Genomic DNA, 18,401 nt, shown 5'->3' on the forward strand with positions numbered 1-18,401 from the left:
TTAACTCACAAGTAAATGTGTCAATCGATAACTATTTATATCGATGCGAGTCAGCCAGTCCCTGGAGTTTGGAGTTCTACTGTATAAATTGCCTGGAAATATATTTATACATCAGATCAAATGTGGTACCGACAGGAAAGGTGTAGTAAGATTTGGGCCATAAAAACCTGATTGAAACGAGTGAGTTTTTTTTTGTTCCACTCAACATCCGTCTTCCCCAGCCTTTCATTTGTGGAAATTGGATGACACTTTCTCTCCCTGAACTTGGCCAACTTTGTCTCAGCTGAGCGATGGTTTGCTATTCCATGAACAAGGCCAATATTTCTCTCTCTCTCTCGCTCTCGCTCGCTCTTCTGTGCACATTGCTTGCAGGGAATGCTGGATAAAATGATGTGTAAGCCACTGAATCTTAGAGGGACATTTACTGTTTAGAGACTTAGTTTGTTAAACTTGATTTGATGCCCCCCCCGCCTACGGTGACAGCCTCGGAGAGCCCATCCGTCCCTCAGCCATTCATTTTCTCGCCCGCTTATGCTGTTGTGGGTCACCAAAGAGGCTTGGGCGTACCTCTTTCCGTGCGTGTCCAATCCCTGAGTCACTAACAGTCCAGCCGCCATAAGAAATTCAGATTTGAAAACACACATTCATCCTCCTGAGCTTAACTGACAGCGCTGACCTTCCTTTTCAGCGCTTGATTGATAGATGGTTAGCCTTGCCCCCGACTGTCCCGGCAGACTTTGGTCAGGAGGCGGACACCGGGACTCCATTTGATTACCCCCCGTGTCACAGCTTTCCCCTTCACTGTCATCTTCCACTCCCGGTGTCTGTAATGTTTCTCATCTTTTCCGATTTGGTGCGGTCATAAAACACGGAGCAGACACTTTGATGGTCAAGGTGAAATTGAAGCATGGCTTTCCTGGGACTGGAGGCTTCGCTTTAGCATAAGCAGTATTTACACACCAGGTTCTTGATTGGTCTGTCATGAAAAGCATCAGCATGGTTTGGGAAATATTTTTGAAAAACCGTCATAGCTGCAAAATGTGAAGTATCGAGATTAGTGAGATTAACAATCATAATTACACTGTGAGGTACTGGGTTTTGTGTTGACCCCCATTCAAACCGACCAAACGTAGCTATGACGACTTTCCAATGTGGCAACGGCCACCGGAACGTCCTCACACATTTGCGTCTTCTGAAGCCACCATGATTGAAGTTATAAAATATTACCGAGTTTAATGTTGTGTCCATTACTCATTCCAGCGAGTCTTATATTATGTATACAGAGCCTTTAATAATTGGCTCATGCCTCCCCTGCTATCTTTCTCATAATTAAATGCCAACACACATTTGCCTCCTAGACTTGATTTGATATCATTAATTCATCACAGTGGCAAATGTCAGCTTTTCCTGCCTAATTTTGTCTGTTTAATTTGTGAGCCTTTAAGGTCCTTTGGTGCCTGATGCATAATCAATAAGAAATGGAACTCGGACACTAACCGTGTTTTCCTCTGTCTTTCCAGGGCTCCCACAACATTGCTCCCTGGATGAAGTTCCTCACGATGGTGTGCAACGCTGTGACCAGGACGGTGGATCAGTAGTGTTCCCTTCTTCACCCCCCCCTCGCTCCTTGTCGCATTGTTTCTCCACAGTAGAGCACAAAAGACTCAAAAGCCCCATTTGGATCTCCTACCAGAGCTTGCACACTTCCTCTTTTCCTCCCCCTCCCCCTAGCCTTTGCACGGGACAGCCCAAAGATGTTCCGCCAGGCTCGATCAACAGTTGACCCTGTTCTGGGGAACTTGTTTCTTACGTTCGGGCTTCTGCTTATGGTGACCTCATCCGTCCGTGGAGGCCAGCCGCCCACCTTCAAGCGGTTCACACCCGCAGAGTGGGGGCTAACACATTTGGCCATTCACAACAAAACCGGGGAAGTCTATGTCGGAGCCGTCAACTGGATTTTCAAACTGTCTAGCAACCTAACTAAACTGCGCAGTCACATGACCGGACCGGTTGTGGACAACGAAAAGTGTTACCCTCCACCCAGCGTCCAGTCGTGCCCCCATGATCTGGCCCAGACACCCAATGTGAACAAGCTTTTACTGATCGACTATGCCCAGAATCGCCTCATTGCGTGTGGTAGCACTTCGCAGGGCATCTGTCAATTTCTCCGTCTGGACGACCTCTTCAAGCTGGGCGAGCCTCACCATCGCAAGGAGCACTACCTGTCCAGTGTGGCCGAGTCGGGGACCATGTCAGGAGTCATCATAAGTTCCCCTCACAGTCCCACAAGCAAGTTGTTCATCGGAACGCCGATTGACGGCAAGTCAGAGTACTTCCCGACCCTGTCCAGCCGAAAGTTGATGGAGAATGAAGAAAATGCCGACATGTTCAGCTTCGTCTATCAAGACGAGTTTGTCTCCTCTCAACTTAAGATTCCATCGGATACGTTGTCCAAGTTCCCCGCCTTCGATATTTACTACGTTTACAGCTTCAGCAGCGAACAGTTTGTCTATTATCTTACGATGCAGCTCGATACTCAGCTCACGTCTCCTGATGCCAGCGGAGAGCAGTTCTTCACCTCCAAAATCGTACGCCTCTGCGTAGATGACCCGAAATTTTACTCCTACGTGGAGTTCCCGATTGGCTGCACTAAAGATGGTGTCGAGTACCGCCTGGTTCAGGATGCCTACTTGGCCCGGCCCGGCCGCGACTTGGCCAGATCTCTGGGGATCTCCGAGAACGAAGACATCCTTTTCACAGTTTTCTCGCAGGGTCAGAAGAACCGTGCCAAACCGCCCAAAGAGTCGGCGTTGTGCTTATTCACCCTGAGACGGATCAAGGAGAAAATCAAAGAGAGGATTCAGTCCTGTTACAAAGGAGATGGGAAGCTCTCCTTACCGTGGCTTCTCAACAAGGAACTGGCCTGCATCAACTCTGTAAGTCACAAACTCGACCTGCTTGCTAAACATTTCTACCATGTTTGACTGCTAGAATTCCATTCCAAGTGTTGGACGTTTGATTGGTAAAGCATTGTGGGAACACTTTATGAGATACTGAGATGTTACAATGCACACACATCAGCAGTGCACATTAGGTTTCTGTGAAAATGATCCGGTGTCAATACTGATGCATTGAATATGACTCGACTTCCCTCAGCTGTCGTCACGTTGTCCTTATTTATCCTTATTTAGACCGCAAACGCTGCCAAGCAGTGCAGTCCATTTTGCTTTAGCTCCTGCAAAGATGCAATGAATTAACGCAACCGTCTGAATTCTCAACAACTGATTATTTTTTATTCTAATTATGCCCATCCCAAGTAAACCTACATATATTTGGTACTAGTACGCTCTCACACTCCTCAAGATGCAGCTGCTTCAATCCTCTCATGTCTTTGTTCCATCCAGCTTTTAATTCAGCAGCCATTGTGATTTTTTCTTTGAAAAAAACCCTTTCAGTGCATGTTAATGAAAATACCTCTTAAAAGCTTTTTTGTGCAAATTCAGCTATTACGTATTTTATACTAGTGTATTCAACATGCGCTATGCAGTGTAAAGGAGGGCTGTGCTCTGTAGTAATCCTTGTCTTTATGAGCGTTCATTTGCCTGAGTGCCCAGGTGTGTTTTTGTGGTGGTGTAAGTGATGTGAAGGACCTCGCCAAGGCCTTTTTCACCCCCCCTTTGCTCCCTCTTCTTGGGCACTCTCTGTAAATGTAGTATCTTTCCACTCCAGTGGTTAGCTCTTTCTTTTTTTTGTGGATTTTGGTATGGCCTGTCACACAGACAATAGCTCCGATTCACAAAACACGATCTCATTTATTTCATTCCCACCTTTGTACTCGTGCAAAAGGAACTCCGTGTACGCTGTATAGGAAGCGACTTAAATGTGCCGCATTCAGTCGTTTAATTTGGTGTTTCCATTTAACGCAGCCGATCAGGTCCCAACGTTGCTCTGGGCTTCCATCTTCAGGCTAACAGACACCAAGACAAACACACAAATAAAAATAATGAATGAAACGCAAATAAATGAAAGTATCTGGACCGTGTTAACAGGGTGGTCGGTGCTTTTGAGGGCCCCGCCCCCTAATATAATGCTAGGAGAAACATTGAGGTCCCGCCCCGAGTGCATCCAATGAAATTCCTCCATAAAAACTGTAGCGCTGTGATGAAGGCCTGCCCGTTGTGTTCCATGAGGCTGATAGTCGTACCTTTTATTCATGTGTCCAGCGAGTTTGGCATCAAATGAATTTACTTAAGAAGAGATTTGTCCACCCTCTTGTAACGACTTTAAACTATTATCTGTATTAATCTACCTAATCTTCTTTCATCAAGGTATTTTACATTTACGCTAGCATGAACTGCTTTATTCTGGCCCCATCATACGCTTCCCACTCTGCCACTCAGACGTGTTACCATGGCTACCTGCTCAGGTCTATGTCCACTCATGAGCGTCATAAGTCCGATATACTCCCCAAGAATGAACGCCCCATACGAGCTGTCAGCAATCATGATGTAATAGCGGTCAAGCCGAGGTGATGACTGACCTCGGTGACAGCAGCGAGGCCTGGGGGGGGGGCAGCTTCAGGTTAATCACGTCGGCTAGATTGCCTCCAAGCGCTGACCTGATGTCAGCTGCACATCACTTCCCTGGCCAACCGGGAAGGATCTCCCATCCTGACTCCTGCAGGAGATCTGGATGTCAACTCTTAAGCTAGTGGCGTCTCACTCCCCGAAGCCACAACTTCAAATATGCCGCAAAGTCCAAAAGCGCCGTTTGACTGAGCGGTGTGGGAAAGCTGTTTAGCTCGACCCTGCCTTACAGCGGTGTAGAAGGCACACCGGGGAGAAGAACGGAGGCCTGCAGAGCTGTTAGTCGCACAGCCATGATCAATGACCCTCAAGCTCCGCCAGTCCTGGTGTGGACTTCCTGTTTGTGCTGCATCATATCTTTTTATTTCGCTCTGGCGATCATTAGAGTGATATGTTTATGGAGTTTATTAGAGTGGATCTTTTCTTTTAATGGAAATGTTTGACCCAGTCATCAACTGAAATCTTTGGTTTTATCAGAAACATCTTGGAGTCGTACACACACACACACACACACACACACACACACACACACACACACACACACACACATACACCACCTTAGTGCTACCTGGTTATATTTGTCTATGTATTGTTGTGTGCTAGTGTCCCAGAGCTTTATTAGCGAACCCCTGACCTTCTCCTGGGTTTCAAAGTGGATCAATACAAACCATTTCTACAGAGGCGGCGCACGTGAGAACAAGAGTGTTACAAAGTTAGTGTGGGATTGGACTTGGAAGTGGATGCAAAAAAAAAAGATGAAAAAGAAAAAGAAAACAGAACAGTTGTTGAGGTTAGCAAAGACAAGAAGCAAACCTGTGGGTTGGAAATGAGAACGAGGTGCAAGATGTGGGTGTCCATAGTGGCAGAGAGCATTGTGTCGTCGCTGAGAAGATTGAGAATCACACGGGAGAGAAAAGACAAGATAGTCGAGTGCAGACCCGGGCCAAAGACGCCAGTTGGGTTGGCAATGCTACCGACTTAAACTATCCCAATGATTCCAAGGTTTTCGAACGAGAAGGTTTCTGCACTTTCTAGTGATATGTAGTGATATGTAAGTGATATGTAGTGATATGTATGATATGCCATGACTGTAATTAGAGGATGACGTCACAGCAACTTGACACGTGACGGAGTGAGACATGGAAGCCGGCTTTCGACTACTAAGGGCTGCAGAACAGTCATCATTTATTGGACATTTGGATGTTTTTTTCATGTTTTGCCATGTTTGTTGCGTTTTTGCTGTCACTGAGGTTGTTCGGAAGTAAAATTAGGGAGGTTCATTGTTGATATTGAGAATCTAAAATTCTTTATTCATGTACATACTTGGGTGTCCTTTTCAGTAAAAATCTGTAAAACTCCATTCCGTTTTTTGAGATGGTACGTCCTAACATTTTTTGCATTATGCCATTGACTGGGGTGTAGTATATTTCATCCCTGATTAATGAGGTTACTATGACCTACAACTACGTTTCAAACGTCAGCTCAATGCAGCTGTTGGTCTGGTAGATGGATGGTGGTGGTCACTGTCACAAGTTCATAGATCAATCAATCATCAGAAGAAGGCCCTTATTTCACATGTTCATTTCTGGACGCTGCGAGCCAGCTGTTGGGTGGCGTGTCAAAGGTGAAATTAATTCAAATAATCACTTGTCTATCTGTGGTGCCTTTTCTTTTCTTGGAAGGAAGGATGTGTGTGTCACGTTTTCTCTTTGTGTTGGGTATTGATTAAGGACAACATTACCAGCATTATACAGTATAACATTATAGTTGTTAAATATGATTCTTTCTGTTTTTGGTCTACAAGGAAAACACTTAATGTCATGAGACCACATCAAGTAAGCCGGAAAGATTTTCCCAATGTTGTTCCAGACAAACCAGAAGAGAATTGACTGTGTGGCCGACTCCCTTAACCTTATTAAATCCATCATGATGAATATCATTTAATGGATGTAACTGGCTTGTAAAACACAGTCCTATTCCTGTGGAATGAAAGTGTGGGCAAATGTGTTTTAGTAATTTTCCTTGATTAATTGAGCCCGAGTTGATGAGCAGAGTTAATCGGCAGTCTAAATGAGGTGAGTGAGGAGAACACTGATTGGACAGGTGCTGGTTTATGTTACTGCTACCATTAGGTCACCTTTCAGGTTCATATAGGCTGAATATGGAATTTGTTCATTTCCCAACAAGATGGAATGGTTTATGCATGTGTGTGTGTCTGCACAATTACACACATTTAAATGAGCCAGAGAGTGCCAGCCCAATGCCGAATCCAGTCTTTGTGGGCACGCCTTGCTCTCATCTCATTATTAGAGGAGCCTAGAAAAGCTCCATGCAGCGAGGGAGTGTGTGAGCCACTCGCTTCTTCATGTTGTTTGACCTTTCTGTCGTTCTCGGAGGAGAATTTAGCTCAACAAATCCCCTCTCTAGCCACACTCTTAATGATACTAATTGTCAATGTAATTGTGTATTGATCTGTGGTGTGGGCGGGTGGGTGTTGTGTTGCTTACATCATTATCAGGAGTAATTAGAAAATGCGGCCCAGACAATGTGCCTGCGATGCCAACATGTTCAAGCGTCTGAAAACCTCTTTGACACTAATGCTCTTCATTTCAGTGTTGCATTTATTTACATTAGAAGGGAGAATATTTCCAAAAAATATACTTTGTCTTCCATCCTTTATAGCAGGGGCGGGCAAACGTTTTGACTCAAATTCATCAGTTAACACATCATATAAATAAGTGCGATACATAACTTAAAACTGTTCCAAATACCCACAGAGCATGCTGGGTAGTCCAGCAACAACAACATGAACAATAAAACATTGGGTATCAAGAGTATGTTAACTTAATGTTTACTTTTCTGACAAACCCTTCAACATATTTTGCAATCCATCAAAAACGCGACAAAACACTGTAAAATGTTGGAGAAAGAGTACCACAAGCTCCCCAGCATATGTTGATGTTTTTACGTTCGTATGCCCACGTGGTGCGGTATATACCGTAGGATGCTGGATGTGTTCTTTGGATGGGTTTTTGTACAAGTTACCGATTGTACAACCCAAGCGTGCCATGATAGTACCGCAAGTCATGCTGCCGGCTACAGCTTCCATGTTAAAGGATTAGTAAGAAGGAATTTGGAAATGCCCGATAGGCTGAATTAAGACGCATTGCGGTGCCGATGTGGCCCGCGGGCTGCAGTTTGCCCACACCTGCCCTAAAGCGATGTGTGAAATGTTTGCCATTCATTAAATTGTACTTAATCTAGCGTGGAAATGACAGCACTTCATTGTTTTGTTCCAAAAGTTTTTAAGGACAAAAACCTCCGTTTGTGTGTGGACGAAAGGCAAAATCACGTTGAGAAACCTGCGTTGTATTCCTGTGGACTTATAACCAGTCCTTCTCAAACTGTAGGCCGTGAGATCCCGCCTTTATTCCCCCGTTCTTCAAATCAGAACCAAAGATTAGCCGGTTTGGTGTTGCAGTACCCTGAATTTATCATATGGATAATTGGTACACAATTGATGGTTCAAGGAAAGGCTTTTAGATAACAAGATTAGACTAGCATTTAAGGAAGCCACAACATGACGCGGTATGTCAGTAGGTCACGTTTTTGCATCAAATGAAAGTCCATTAAACACATGGAACACATCGGTATGGGCTGACTAAACAGATTTGCCTTGACTTTGCATTCTAAATACTACTATGGAACGGTGTACCATTAGATGAGCAGTGCTTTCTCGGCACTATAAATCACCGGGAGGGTTTGTGCTGCAAACCTACAAGTACACACAAACATTGCAAAAACACTAGCAGTTTCTCTGCGAGTTCAAGGCTCCCCCGCCAAGAGTACTGTGTAATTTATGAGATGGCCTCTCCCACAATCCTTCGCTCTGCTTTGCACGTTCAGGTGAAAGCACCTGCATCTCCCCTCTGGTACACCACAGCTTGGTGTGTGTGTGTGTGTGTGTGTTGCCTTTTTACCGTGAAAACCTTCATCATTGGTTGGGAAACAATGCGAGAGGCTGCAGAGGAAGTGTCCCTGTGTTTGTTTCCAGATAAGTCTTTTCTTTTCTCCCTGGCATAAATGTACACACAGCCTTTGCCCCCCACTGAAGATGATTGTTTTGTGTACATAGCTTCCTTATCAGCCATTATCATGCAACACGGATGCCTCATATGATGGTTATAAGATCTCTATAAGATTTTTTTTCTGTGTCACACCTTCAAACACCCAACACCGTTGACCAGTCTTTAGTACGATTGCCCCCGTTTACATGTTTTGCGTGCCTTTTCCCCAGGAGGATCTGTTTTCCCTCATAAACCAGGTGTCTATCACCCATTGCCCAATGGGCATTTTTAGTTGCCATCTGTGTGTTTTTCTTTAAGCGTAATCGTCGTTCACAGCAGCTGCCATATGTTACCGTACACAAGTCCGCCGCTGTTTCCCCTGAAGGAGTCGACTATATGATGAACTCCACGTGAGGCCACATCATGTTTGCGTACACATATTTACTTGGCTTGTTAAAGAAATAGCTGCGTCTCCTTCGGCACGGGGCGACCTGCGTACGTCTGTAATCAGTCAGTGGTACTGGAGGTTTATTCATGTGTACTCACGTGTTTAGTGCCATATAAATACTACATTCCATTGGTTTGCAATGTGAAGTGAGCCTGAGTAAAAACAGCTCCTTACAAGAGAAATCTTCTACCTTCGCCTTACCACCGCCTAGTTAGCATGTCAGTTCGGAATTAGCACCAAATTAGCCGTCAGCGCTAGGCTGGCTACTATGCAGCATATTAATAGAAATGGGAATTGTCTTCCTGCCACCTTGGCACACCTTTCCGCAGTTGAACACCTGATGGGTATTTGGCTCAGTATTTCCATCTGCGGGGCAGTAATATTTGCCCCATGCAGTTTCTAACGAGGCGAATGGTGTCCATTAGAAAATGTGCATAAGCTTACTCGGTCGCAGTTCGCAATGCTCGCTCGACCAAGGACTTCTTCAGGGACGATAACATCACTCTTTTGTTCCCCTGATTTAAATCCCAAAGAGAACATTTGGGGATGGATGGCAAGGGAAGTTTCTAAAACTGGCCATCAGTTCCAGACAGTTGGTGCCCTTCGTGACGCCATCTTCACCACTTGGAGCCATCTTCTCAATAGCCTCCTGGAAACACTTGCAACAACGATTCCCAAACCAATTTTTGAAGTGATTAACAAGAATGGTGGACTACTGCTCATTACAGAGTCCAACTGGGAATTTATTTTGTTCTGGTTGGGAGAACTTTTGGTCTTCATTTTTTGATGAGCTGAAAAACAACCTATTTTCGGTTTTCAATAAATGACTTTTTCAAAGTGCTTTTTGTCACACTCCCCCTTCTTACTTTTGCATAATGTAGCTCTACTTAAACCTCATTAAGATCCAGGTCTGTCAGATCAGGTCTGTATATCGTATGTCGATATTCAACATAAATATATGGGATTATGGGCTTTTGGTCCATATTGCCCATCCCTATGCACATTAAAACATAGCCTTTAAAATGCTTTTCTCCTACATGGAAAATACTTTATATTCCATGCTGATCTGTGCTGTTAAAACTCACTCATGTGCAGAAAAGTTAGGACCTTTACCCTTGAGGGCCCCATAGAAACTATGTTTACGAATGTGTGTTTGTGTATGGTAAGCCTCATGGACTCCAGGGTAGACTGTCTGCGGTGTTTTCCGATATTTCTTCTCCTCTATAGAAAACTGATTAACCCTTTTAATGTCCTCCCTTGGGCTTTGACGTCACGGCGGTGCTGGTGTGTGTATGCGGCGAATGTTTGTTTATGGCATTGATTGTAATCCAGACTGATGGTTGCATACCGTGACTACGAGTATATGGTTTAAAAATGGTTGTGGACAGTTTATATGCCACACGGCGTGCATAGATACAGACACTGTAGCTTGTAGCAAATTGTCTCTACATGGGTACCCTGGTGGAGTCGGTTTTGTGCCTGCGAGTCCAAACATGTATTTGTGAGTGTGTGTCGTCTGTCGTCTTTGTTTGGGAGAAAGTGTGGCCCCATTTGTGGCCGCAACAGAAACCTGTTTGAGGTGGGGGCTTTACTCTCCTGAACACACCATAAATAGTCATTAAAATGTCTTTCCTTGCACCGCCAAACTGAAGACAGAAAGTGAAACCAGCTCTTTGTTGTCTTTTCTTGAAGATCATTGGCTGTCCTACACGTTCTCACGTTTTGGCTCCAGAATGGATGAGTGATTGATGAGAATTTGGCAAGAATGTGTGGATGAAAAGAGTTTTTCAGAGGGATGGGGTGGACAAAGGCAGGAAGAGCTGAGGTATTGATGCCTGCTCGCTTACTTTAGTAGCTGGAAGGTGACTGAAAAAGAGAACGTAGAAAAAAACCTGAATAACGACTTATTGATGTGTGCTTTCTGCTGCAGGCTATTTAGGCAGATTGGGTGGGGTTGGGGTTGGGGGTGGGGGTGTGTTATCTTTTCTCCTTTGTGGATCAATCAGATGATGTAGTGATAAGACTGTGGATTACACTGTCATTTACACACTGCCCAAGAGTGAAATGTGTAAGAGACGTGTGTGTTCTTACTGGCATCCACGCTAGACTGACAGTTTAAGGTAATCTTAGTACATCAAAACTTCTAGTCTGATAACTGACTTTCGTTCACTTTTATTGCACCTTTTACAGAGAAGCATGGCGTTCAATTATGGACTTTGAACCGTGAAGTAGATAGTCGGTTGAATTGCACCTTCCTAAAAACAATACAGGGTGTCTATGAAGTGTCTTTGCAATATTAACAAATGTATCACCAAAGGAAATGACGAGACAAATCTTGACAAATCCATCCATTTTCCTCCTCTTATCCGGGTTTTGGGAGCAGCAGACTCGGTAAGGTGTACCAGGCCTCCCAGTCTCTGGCTACCTCTTCCAGTTCCAGTTCCCGAGGCATCCTCCCGGCGGGGTATGCCCAAATCACCTCGCTAGGAGGCATCCGGGCTAGCTGCCCGAGCCAACTCAACTGCCTCCTCTCAATGTGAAGGAGCAGCGTTCTTCCCGGGGGGGGGCAGCAGCTCGTATCCACTATGTAGTTCTTTTAGTCATTCATGACCCAAAGCTCATGACCGTGATTGACCAGCACATCGAGTCTTCACCACAACGACTGGCACCACAGATAATTCGACTCCTACACCCGGGTCAAGCCCTCACTCCCAGCCCGGAGGCCCTCTTCTGTGAGAGCCAAATGGTATCAGATCTGAGGTGCCGAGTCTTCACACTCAGCTGCGAACCGCTACAGTAAACGCTGGCGGTCACGGCCCAATGAGCCTATCCTCGGGCCCTAAAAACCGGACCTCTTCAATGCCTTGTCTGCGCCTAAAATTCAGTCCATAAAAATTGTGAACATAATCAGTGACAAGGGGCAGCTTTGGCGGAGACTAATGATTTATTACAAATGAGGAACAGATATAGAGGGTTTTCTTTTGCTTCATTAAATACGCCGCTCCAATATATGGGCACCATTAGTTACAAGAAGCACATCAACACTGCAATCAATTTCTTGCCATGTTTGCTGTAGCATAGCCTCATCAATATGAGCTAATGGCATCAGTGATTTGGTTGCTTCAGGTCGTTGATGTCCCATGTCTGAGGTCAATACACAATATCTTAACATAACCCCATGGAAAGCATGCTGGATAGTCATGGAAAGTCCTCTGGTAAATGAAGTGAACTGATAATGACATGCGGTTACACTCCTGATAAAGTATTACGAGATTATGACATATTTTTCTCGTCTTCCTTCTCAAGCCTTTGCAGATAGATGACAACTTCTGTGGCCAGGACTTCAACCAGCCTCTGGGTGGAACCAGCACCATTGAGGGCATCCCCCTCTTCATCGACAAAGAAGACGGCATGACATCGGTGGCAGCGTACGACTACCGTGGCAACACCGTGGCTTTCGTCGGCACACGCAACGGAAAACTGAAAAAGGTAGGAATATTTTCTTTCTGCGTGTAACTTCTCCAAAAGTGCCTTTTCGGACATAAAGTCCAATGCATCATATTCATATTCCTGACAATATCCCAGCCCTGATTGACGCCTGTTAGCTTAACAAGCCGTTTGCTGCAAGCTGGTGACTTTTGCCTTCATTGATTGTCATGTGAGTCACGCCAGATGTAAAACGTTAGAGTTTCTAATTGTAAAAACTCACTTTCAGTCATTTTGCTGGCAGTAATGACGAGCGTGTCTTTGCTCTGGTCGGCTCTTTGATCAGTTAAGAGGATGAATGAGAAATGATGTAAGCGACTTAGACGGAACAACAGTGGTCTATGAATGACCGCACTCTTGGGGATAATGGTTACTCATTAGAATTCACTCCAGTCTCCCTCTGCTCAAGACCTGTCAACTATTCCGTTTTATGAATATATTATCCACTTATTTGTTTGAGCACTTTCTAATGCTCATTTGTGTATGCACGCAGTGTTTGTCGCTCACGCTGTGCATGTTGATGTTCGCCATGTGGCGTTCAGGAGGGATTGAAGGAAGGGAACAATGCAGGTCGGCCTGAGATTCGGTGTTGTGCATTTGTCAAAATGACAGCCATTCACCGTCTTTACTTTGCTATTCTTGTGGCCTTTCTTCTCTGTGATTGTGCTCTGCATGATGGATGTGTGCGAAACCTGGCTATGCTAAGCAAGGTATGCTGTGTTGATGCGGGCGTGTGATCCGACGTGTTTCCGCATCATGTTAAGACTTTCTGACAATGGGCAATGAAAAGGGGCGCTGATGAATATTCTTTTAATGATGTATTCAGCCCAGATGAGCCGGTGTTTGGGCTTAGTGTCCGCCATTGATTTTCTCTATTTTAATTGTGTCAGCAGTAGAATACGGCACAGTGATTTTAGCTGCTGACAGTTTTTGTGTGGGTTCATGCAGACCATGCGGAAAGTCCATAGGCTGTCCATGTTCTTTCTGCTTTCCCCTGGAGAGCACTGCTGTACAGCCATGTTTGTATAGCCATGCCTGAGGGCTTCTGGAGAGGGAAGAGTAACAATATCTGGACAATGGGTGAATAGTCTGAAAAAGTCCAGCGGGTATTTTGTGGTGTTTTGTACAGTCACATTTTTACAGAGACAGCTATGAACGATTGCTAGCAAACCATTTATCTCACATTTAGAAACAATTGCATCCACCTTTTGATTTGACCAGAGAAGCACAACAAGATGAGGGATGGAAAAGATGAAGGTGGTGTCCACCGGTGTGCTTAACTAATTCCATCTGTCATCTGGGTACCGCTGTGGTCAAGGACACCCAGTGGTCAGCCAGCCGCCACCGCCGCATTTAATATTTGGGCTTAAAAGTCTCCATTCCGTTTGGACATTTCATTATCTGGAAGTGTTAGGCTTGGCCCAGACGTTGGTCAGCGTGCGTCCGTGTTCATCTGTCAGCACCCGGCTTACACACATCATCTAACTCCCCGATCACGCTGTGGCGCTCTATGAGGCCCGGGTGATACCACGCCGCCTATGTCTATCAAGGAGTTCTGGGTTTAGCCACCTTGATGGAGCTTCCAAGCCGTTAAGCTCTCCAAATGTCAACACATTGGCGGCACCGTCAAGGCGCAGACACAAATATACTGTATGGATATTGCAAATTGACATACGGTGCTAGCGCTTAAAGTGGAATACACCAGGGGTTATGCTGGGGGTCGTTTCACCAAATATACCTTCCAAACGTCACACGTTGAACCACCGTCATGACGTCATGATGTGTTGCACGAGACTTCAGCTCACTTTAGAGAGCATCGAAAAATGTGTTTGGCTTATGGCTATCACCAAGTATATTTACATGCACAAAAAAATAACTATTGCATGAATTGGCGTAAAACTAGCACCAATGTAAACACCTTCATCAGATCGCCTATAGCTTTTTAAAGGGGAACATTTTGCCCATAATTTACAATCCTTATATGAACATGAACACATGTTTATTTCCCTTTTCTTTGCATTAAAACAAGAGAAAGTATCTTAGTATGAGCTATAAATTGGAAATTGAACTACTGACTAGATTGAACGACTGAATAGAAGAACTTGAATACAAACAAAGGGATGTTCCTGGACCAGACTCTGTTCTACCCTAGGGGTTGCACTGTAGTTCAGATTCCTGTGCTACAGTCATTGGGAAGGGTTGAATGACAGCCATCTGCCGTGTGTATGCGGCCCGTGTGCCACTTGGCCACAGCTCCCATTGCCCACTGTGGACTCCGAGTGGCCGTGCCAGGTTCAGGTGGGTGGGTGATGAGGTTCACGCTGAAAAGTAGAAATGAAAAGGCATTTCAACTCGCCATCAGGGGTGTTTTCTCTCATTGTGTGTCATACACTACATAGTATTAGTATATAGTATAGTATGTATTTTATAGTATATATCAGCCTATTAGTCACTTTGAATTTGCCAGTTATCGCATAGTAGCATACTTCAATCGCGATCTTGCAGATGCATTTTGGGAATCTGTGAAACTTCTCTGTTTTCCTCAAATGTCTCATGAATGAATATACATGAGGAATGAAGACACAATATTCCATTCTGTGTTGCCGTCAAGCAGAGTGATGGTCTGCCCAAAAGTCCTCTTTATGTTTTTGGCAAACATAGCCAGAAACAAAAATGGTGGCTAACTATGTAATTAGGCGGCTCCCACAGAAGGCAATCTGTGCTGCGCTTGGGAACAGTTGACGACTCAAGTCTGGTCCATTTGACGAGTATGGATGCTCTGATCCGTACTCAAGGATGGTACTGTGGTCCCACGTTTGGCAGGAGTGATGTCCCACGCCTACCAGCGAATTGCCAAAATCACTGAACCATTTATTTGCTCCTGCAATTTCTGTAAGAATGCATCGCTCATACTTCTCCGAACCCTCCCGCTCACTTTGGATTCACATTTGCAATAAAAGTGGAATTATTACATTAGATTCAGCTGTCTTCAATTGCAAATTGGGTTTAAGGCCTAAATATGTCTTAGACACTTATTTCAACAAAGTATCAAATGTATAGCATTTGAATCATGATGATCAATAGAACAGATGAGTCGGAGTCACGGGCCAACACGACACCCACGCTTCCATCTGTCGTGGGCCCGTCTCCACCTCACTCTGAAGCGGCTAGCGGGAGTACGCTAGTAGTCCTGCTCTGTGGGCCTTTGGTCACTCTGGCTAACTGGCGGACATGGCGTTTCTCCAAGCCGTGTCAACGTACGTGTCTACGCCTTTTGTAATTCTAGTAACGACCGAGAATCATATGCAGTATTAACTTTCCAAGTTTTGAGGCTGGATTGTTTTATATAAGTGTCACAGCCACTATGGTGCGTTTAAGGACTTCCCGAACAACGTGTCAAAAACATTAATCATGAACTATGAATATGTAAAAATGTACATATGCTGTACATTCAACCTGTACTATGTATTTATAAATTCTAATCGATTTTGGGTGAATTTGGGGGGAAGAACGGCTTTCTTTGGAGAAAGTCCACGGTATGCTCCCCTATGTACAGGTACAGTACATACATGTACTATGTACCATTAATCTGATGGCTCCTCCCACCAGGGATTGTACACCACCAGCCTCTGTACAATGTTGACGTTGCAGTACCGTGTTGTATTATGATGTGTTGGCATCCGTAGACTGCCGAGCTTGAATGTGTGCACAACGGTGAATTCAGGGCTGGTAGGCGGAGTCCCGGCCAATTCAGACATGTTAAATGCCCAGTGTGAGTATTCCATGCATGCAATGTTACCATTGAGGTTAATGAAGAATCTTCCCCTTGGTACTGCATATTGCCGTGTACAGCCAATTTGTGTATTCTACTGGGGTTGCTTTGTCACCATCGTACCACGGCCTAATTGACAGATATTGTGCTGCCACATTATGCTGACCTGTTACACTCCCCCGTGTTTGTGTTGCAACTTTCATGACGCCCAATCAAAAAATAAAAAATGCACAGTAGGAAGACGCAAGTAATCAATGGATATATAGTTAGGGACTAAAATATACAGTAGGGAAGATGTGTGTTTATATGTACTGTATACCGTATGCATGACTCCCATTTTAATGTTGTGAATAATAACCCCAAACTCGAGGGCCTGTAAAGAGACTTGAAGGAGCCCACATGTGGGGGGGGGGGGGGGGGGGGTGCGTGTCATCTTTTGGCTTCAGCAACCGAGGCACGAGTTGTTTGACCCGGGCAGCAGCACAGAGGCTGGCTTTGTGCTGCCGTTTGTTGGCCCTCGGTCAGTAGTTCACACAAATGCAAGCGGTAACGCACACGCACACACACACACACACACGCACACGCACACACACACGCGTGGAACAGATGAAATAGACGGCAAACGTAGAGCCCGATGAAAAGGATCAGATAGTGTCTGCTCAAGACAAAACCGATCATTTCCACTTTGCCTAAGTACATCTTTTTCCACTTAATTTAACTCCTTCCCGAAGCGCCATCAGTCATCCAATCTTATCAGGATGTTCCCAAATTAACAGCAAAATGTGTCATTTTCTGCACTTATTTTTTCGTCCTCTTGACAGCGCTGCGTCTGGATGCCATTTTCTTATTAGATCCAGCCCAGTTAAGCCATAATGCCGGTGTGACAAGTCAAGCATGTACAGTATGTCTGTCTCTATCGCCCTCGCTCTATCACCCTCTCTCTCGCTCTCTCTCTCTCTCTTCACTTCTCTTCTCTTGTCTCTCCCTCCCACTCAAACAAGAGTTCTCTCTTGGCATCCAATCTACAATCAAATCAGCTCAATCACATGAAGTCACAAGCTTGCCGTCTTCTCCAAAGCTAGCTATTTACAGGCCAAGTAAGGACAGGCGTACACACACACACACACACACACACACACACACACACACACACACACACACACAGTATGTGCTGCAGTCATCCATATCAGCTGGACTCAGGAATTCAGGGTCGATTTTAGAATTCATTGATTCAGAATTGATCTGGTTTTGTGTCTGATCACGTCCTGGGGTGCAGTACTAGGCTGCGACCAGCAGAAGCAGTATTTAAAGAGGAATCCATCACAGTCAGGATACTATACATTATGTACCACGTTTGGGCTGCTCCAGCTGCTGTTACCATCATATAGATTGATATTAATATTATAGTTCAATATTATAAACTTGAAACCATGAATAACTGAATTGTAAAATCAAGCTGATTCATTCATTCTCTACCGCTTTTCCTCACGAGGGTCGCGGGGGGTGCTGGAGCCTATCCCAGCTGTCTTCGGGCGTAAGGCGGGGTACACCCTAGACTGGTCGCCAGCCAATCACAGGGCACATATAGACAAACAACCATTCACACTCACATTCATACCTATGGACAATTTGGAGTCGCCAATTAAGCTAGCATGTTTTTGGAATGTGGGAGGAAACCGGAGTACCCGGAGAAAACCCACGCATGCATGGGGAGAACATGCAAACTCCACACAGAGATGCCCGAGGGTGGGATTGAACCCTGGTCTCCTAGCTGTGAGGCCTGCGCGCTAACCCCTAGACCACCGTGCCGCCCCAAGCTGATTCAATGTCATTGAAAAACCAGACTGAACTTTGTGAAAAAGCCACCAAGTCGAGCATTTTATGTCGCAACAATCAGAGAAAACTCGTGGAGGGACTGATCTGGTCTCTCTTCCTGCTGGACTTGATGAGTGATTGTTCTCCTGATAATGGCCAAGTCTAATATATGCTTGGAGGTGCAATGCACTGATGGTACTTCCCCTCCATAATCATTCATTACAATT

At 45.0% G+C, this 18,401-nt stretch overlaps 1 protein-coding gene across 2 annotated transcripts in view; it reads left to right on the forward strand.

Annotated features, from left to right (window-relative positions):
* Positions 1-18,401, forward strand: part of LOC131106610 (plexin-A1-like) — a 158,973-nt gene that overhangs the window by 25,309 nt on the left and 115,263 nt on the right. For both annotated transcript variants that reach the window (XM_058055833.1, XM_058055834.1), the window contains exons 2-3: positions 1,521-2,936; positions 12,408-12,590. In XM_058055833.1, coding sequence (XP_057911816.1) covers positions 1,755-2,936; positions 12,408-12,590 — 1,365 coding nt within the window. In that variant the 5' untranslated portion in view covers positions 1,521-1,754. The remainder of the gene's footprint in view (positions 1-1,520; positions 2,937-12,407; positions 12,591-18,401) is intronic.

Source organism: Doryrhamphus excisus, chromosome 18 (assembly GCF_030265055.1).
Source record: "Doryrhamphus excisus isolate RoL2022-K1 chromosome 18, RoL_Dexc_1.0, whole genome shotgun sequence".
NCBI classification, from domain to species: Eukaryota; Metazoa; Chordata; class Actinopteri; order Syngnathiformes; family Syngnathidae; genus Doryrhamphus; species Doryrhamphus excisus.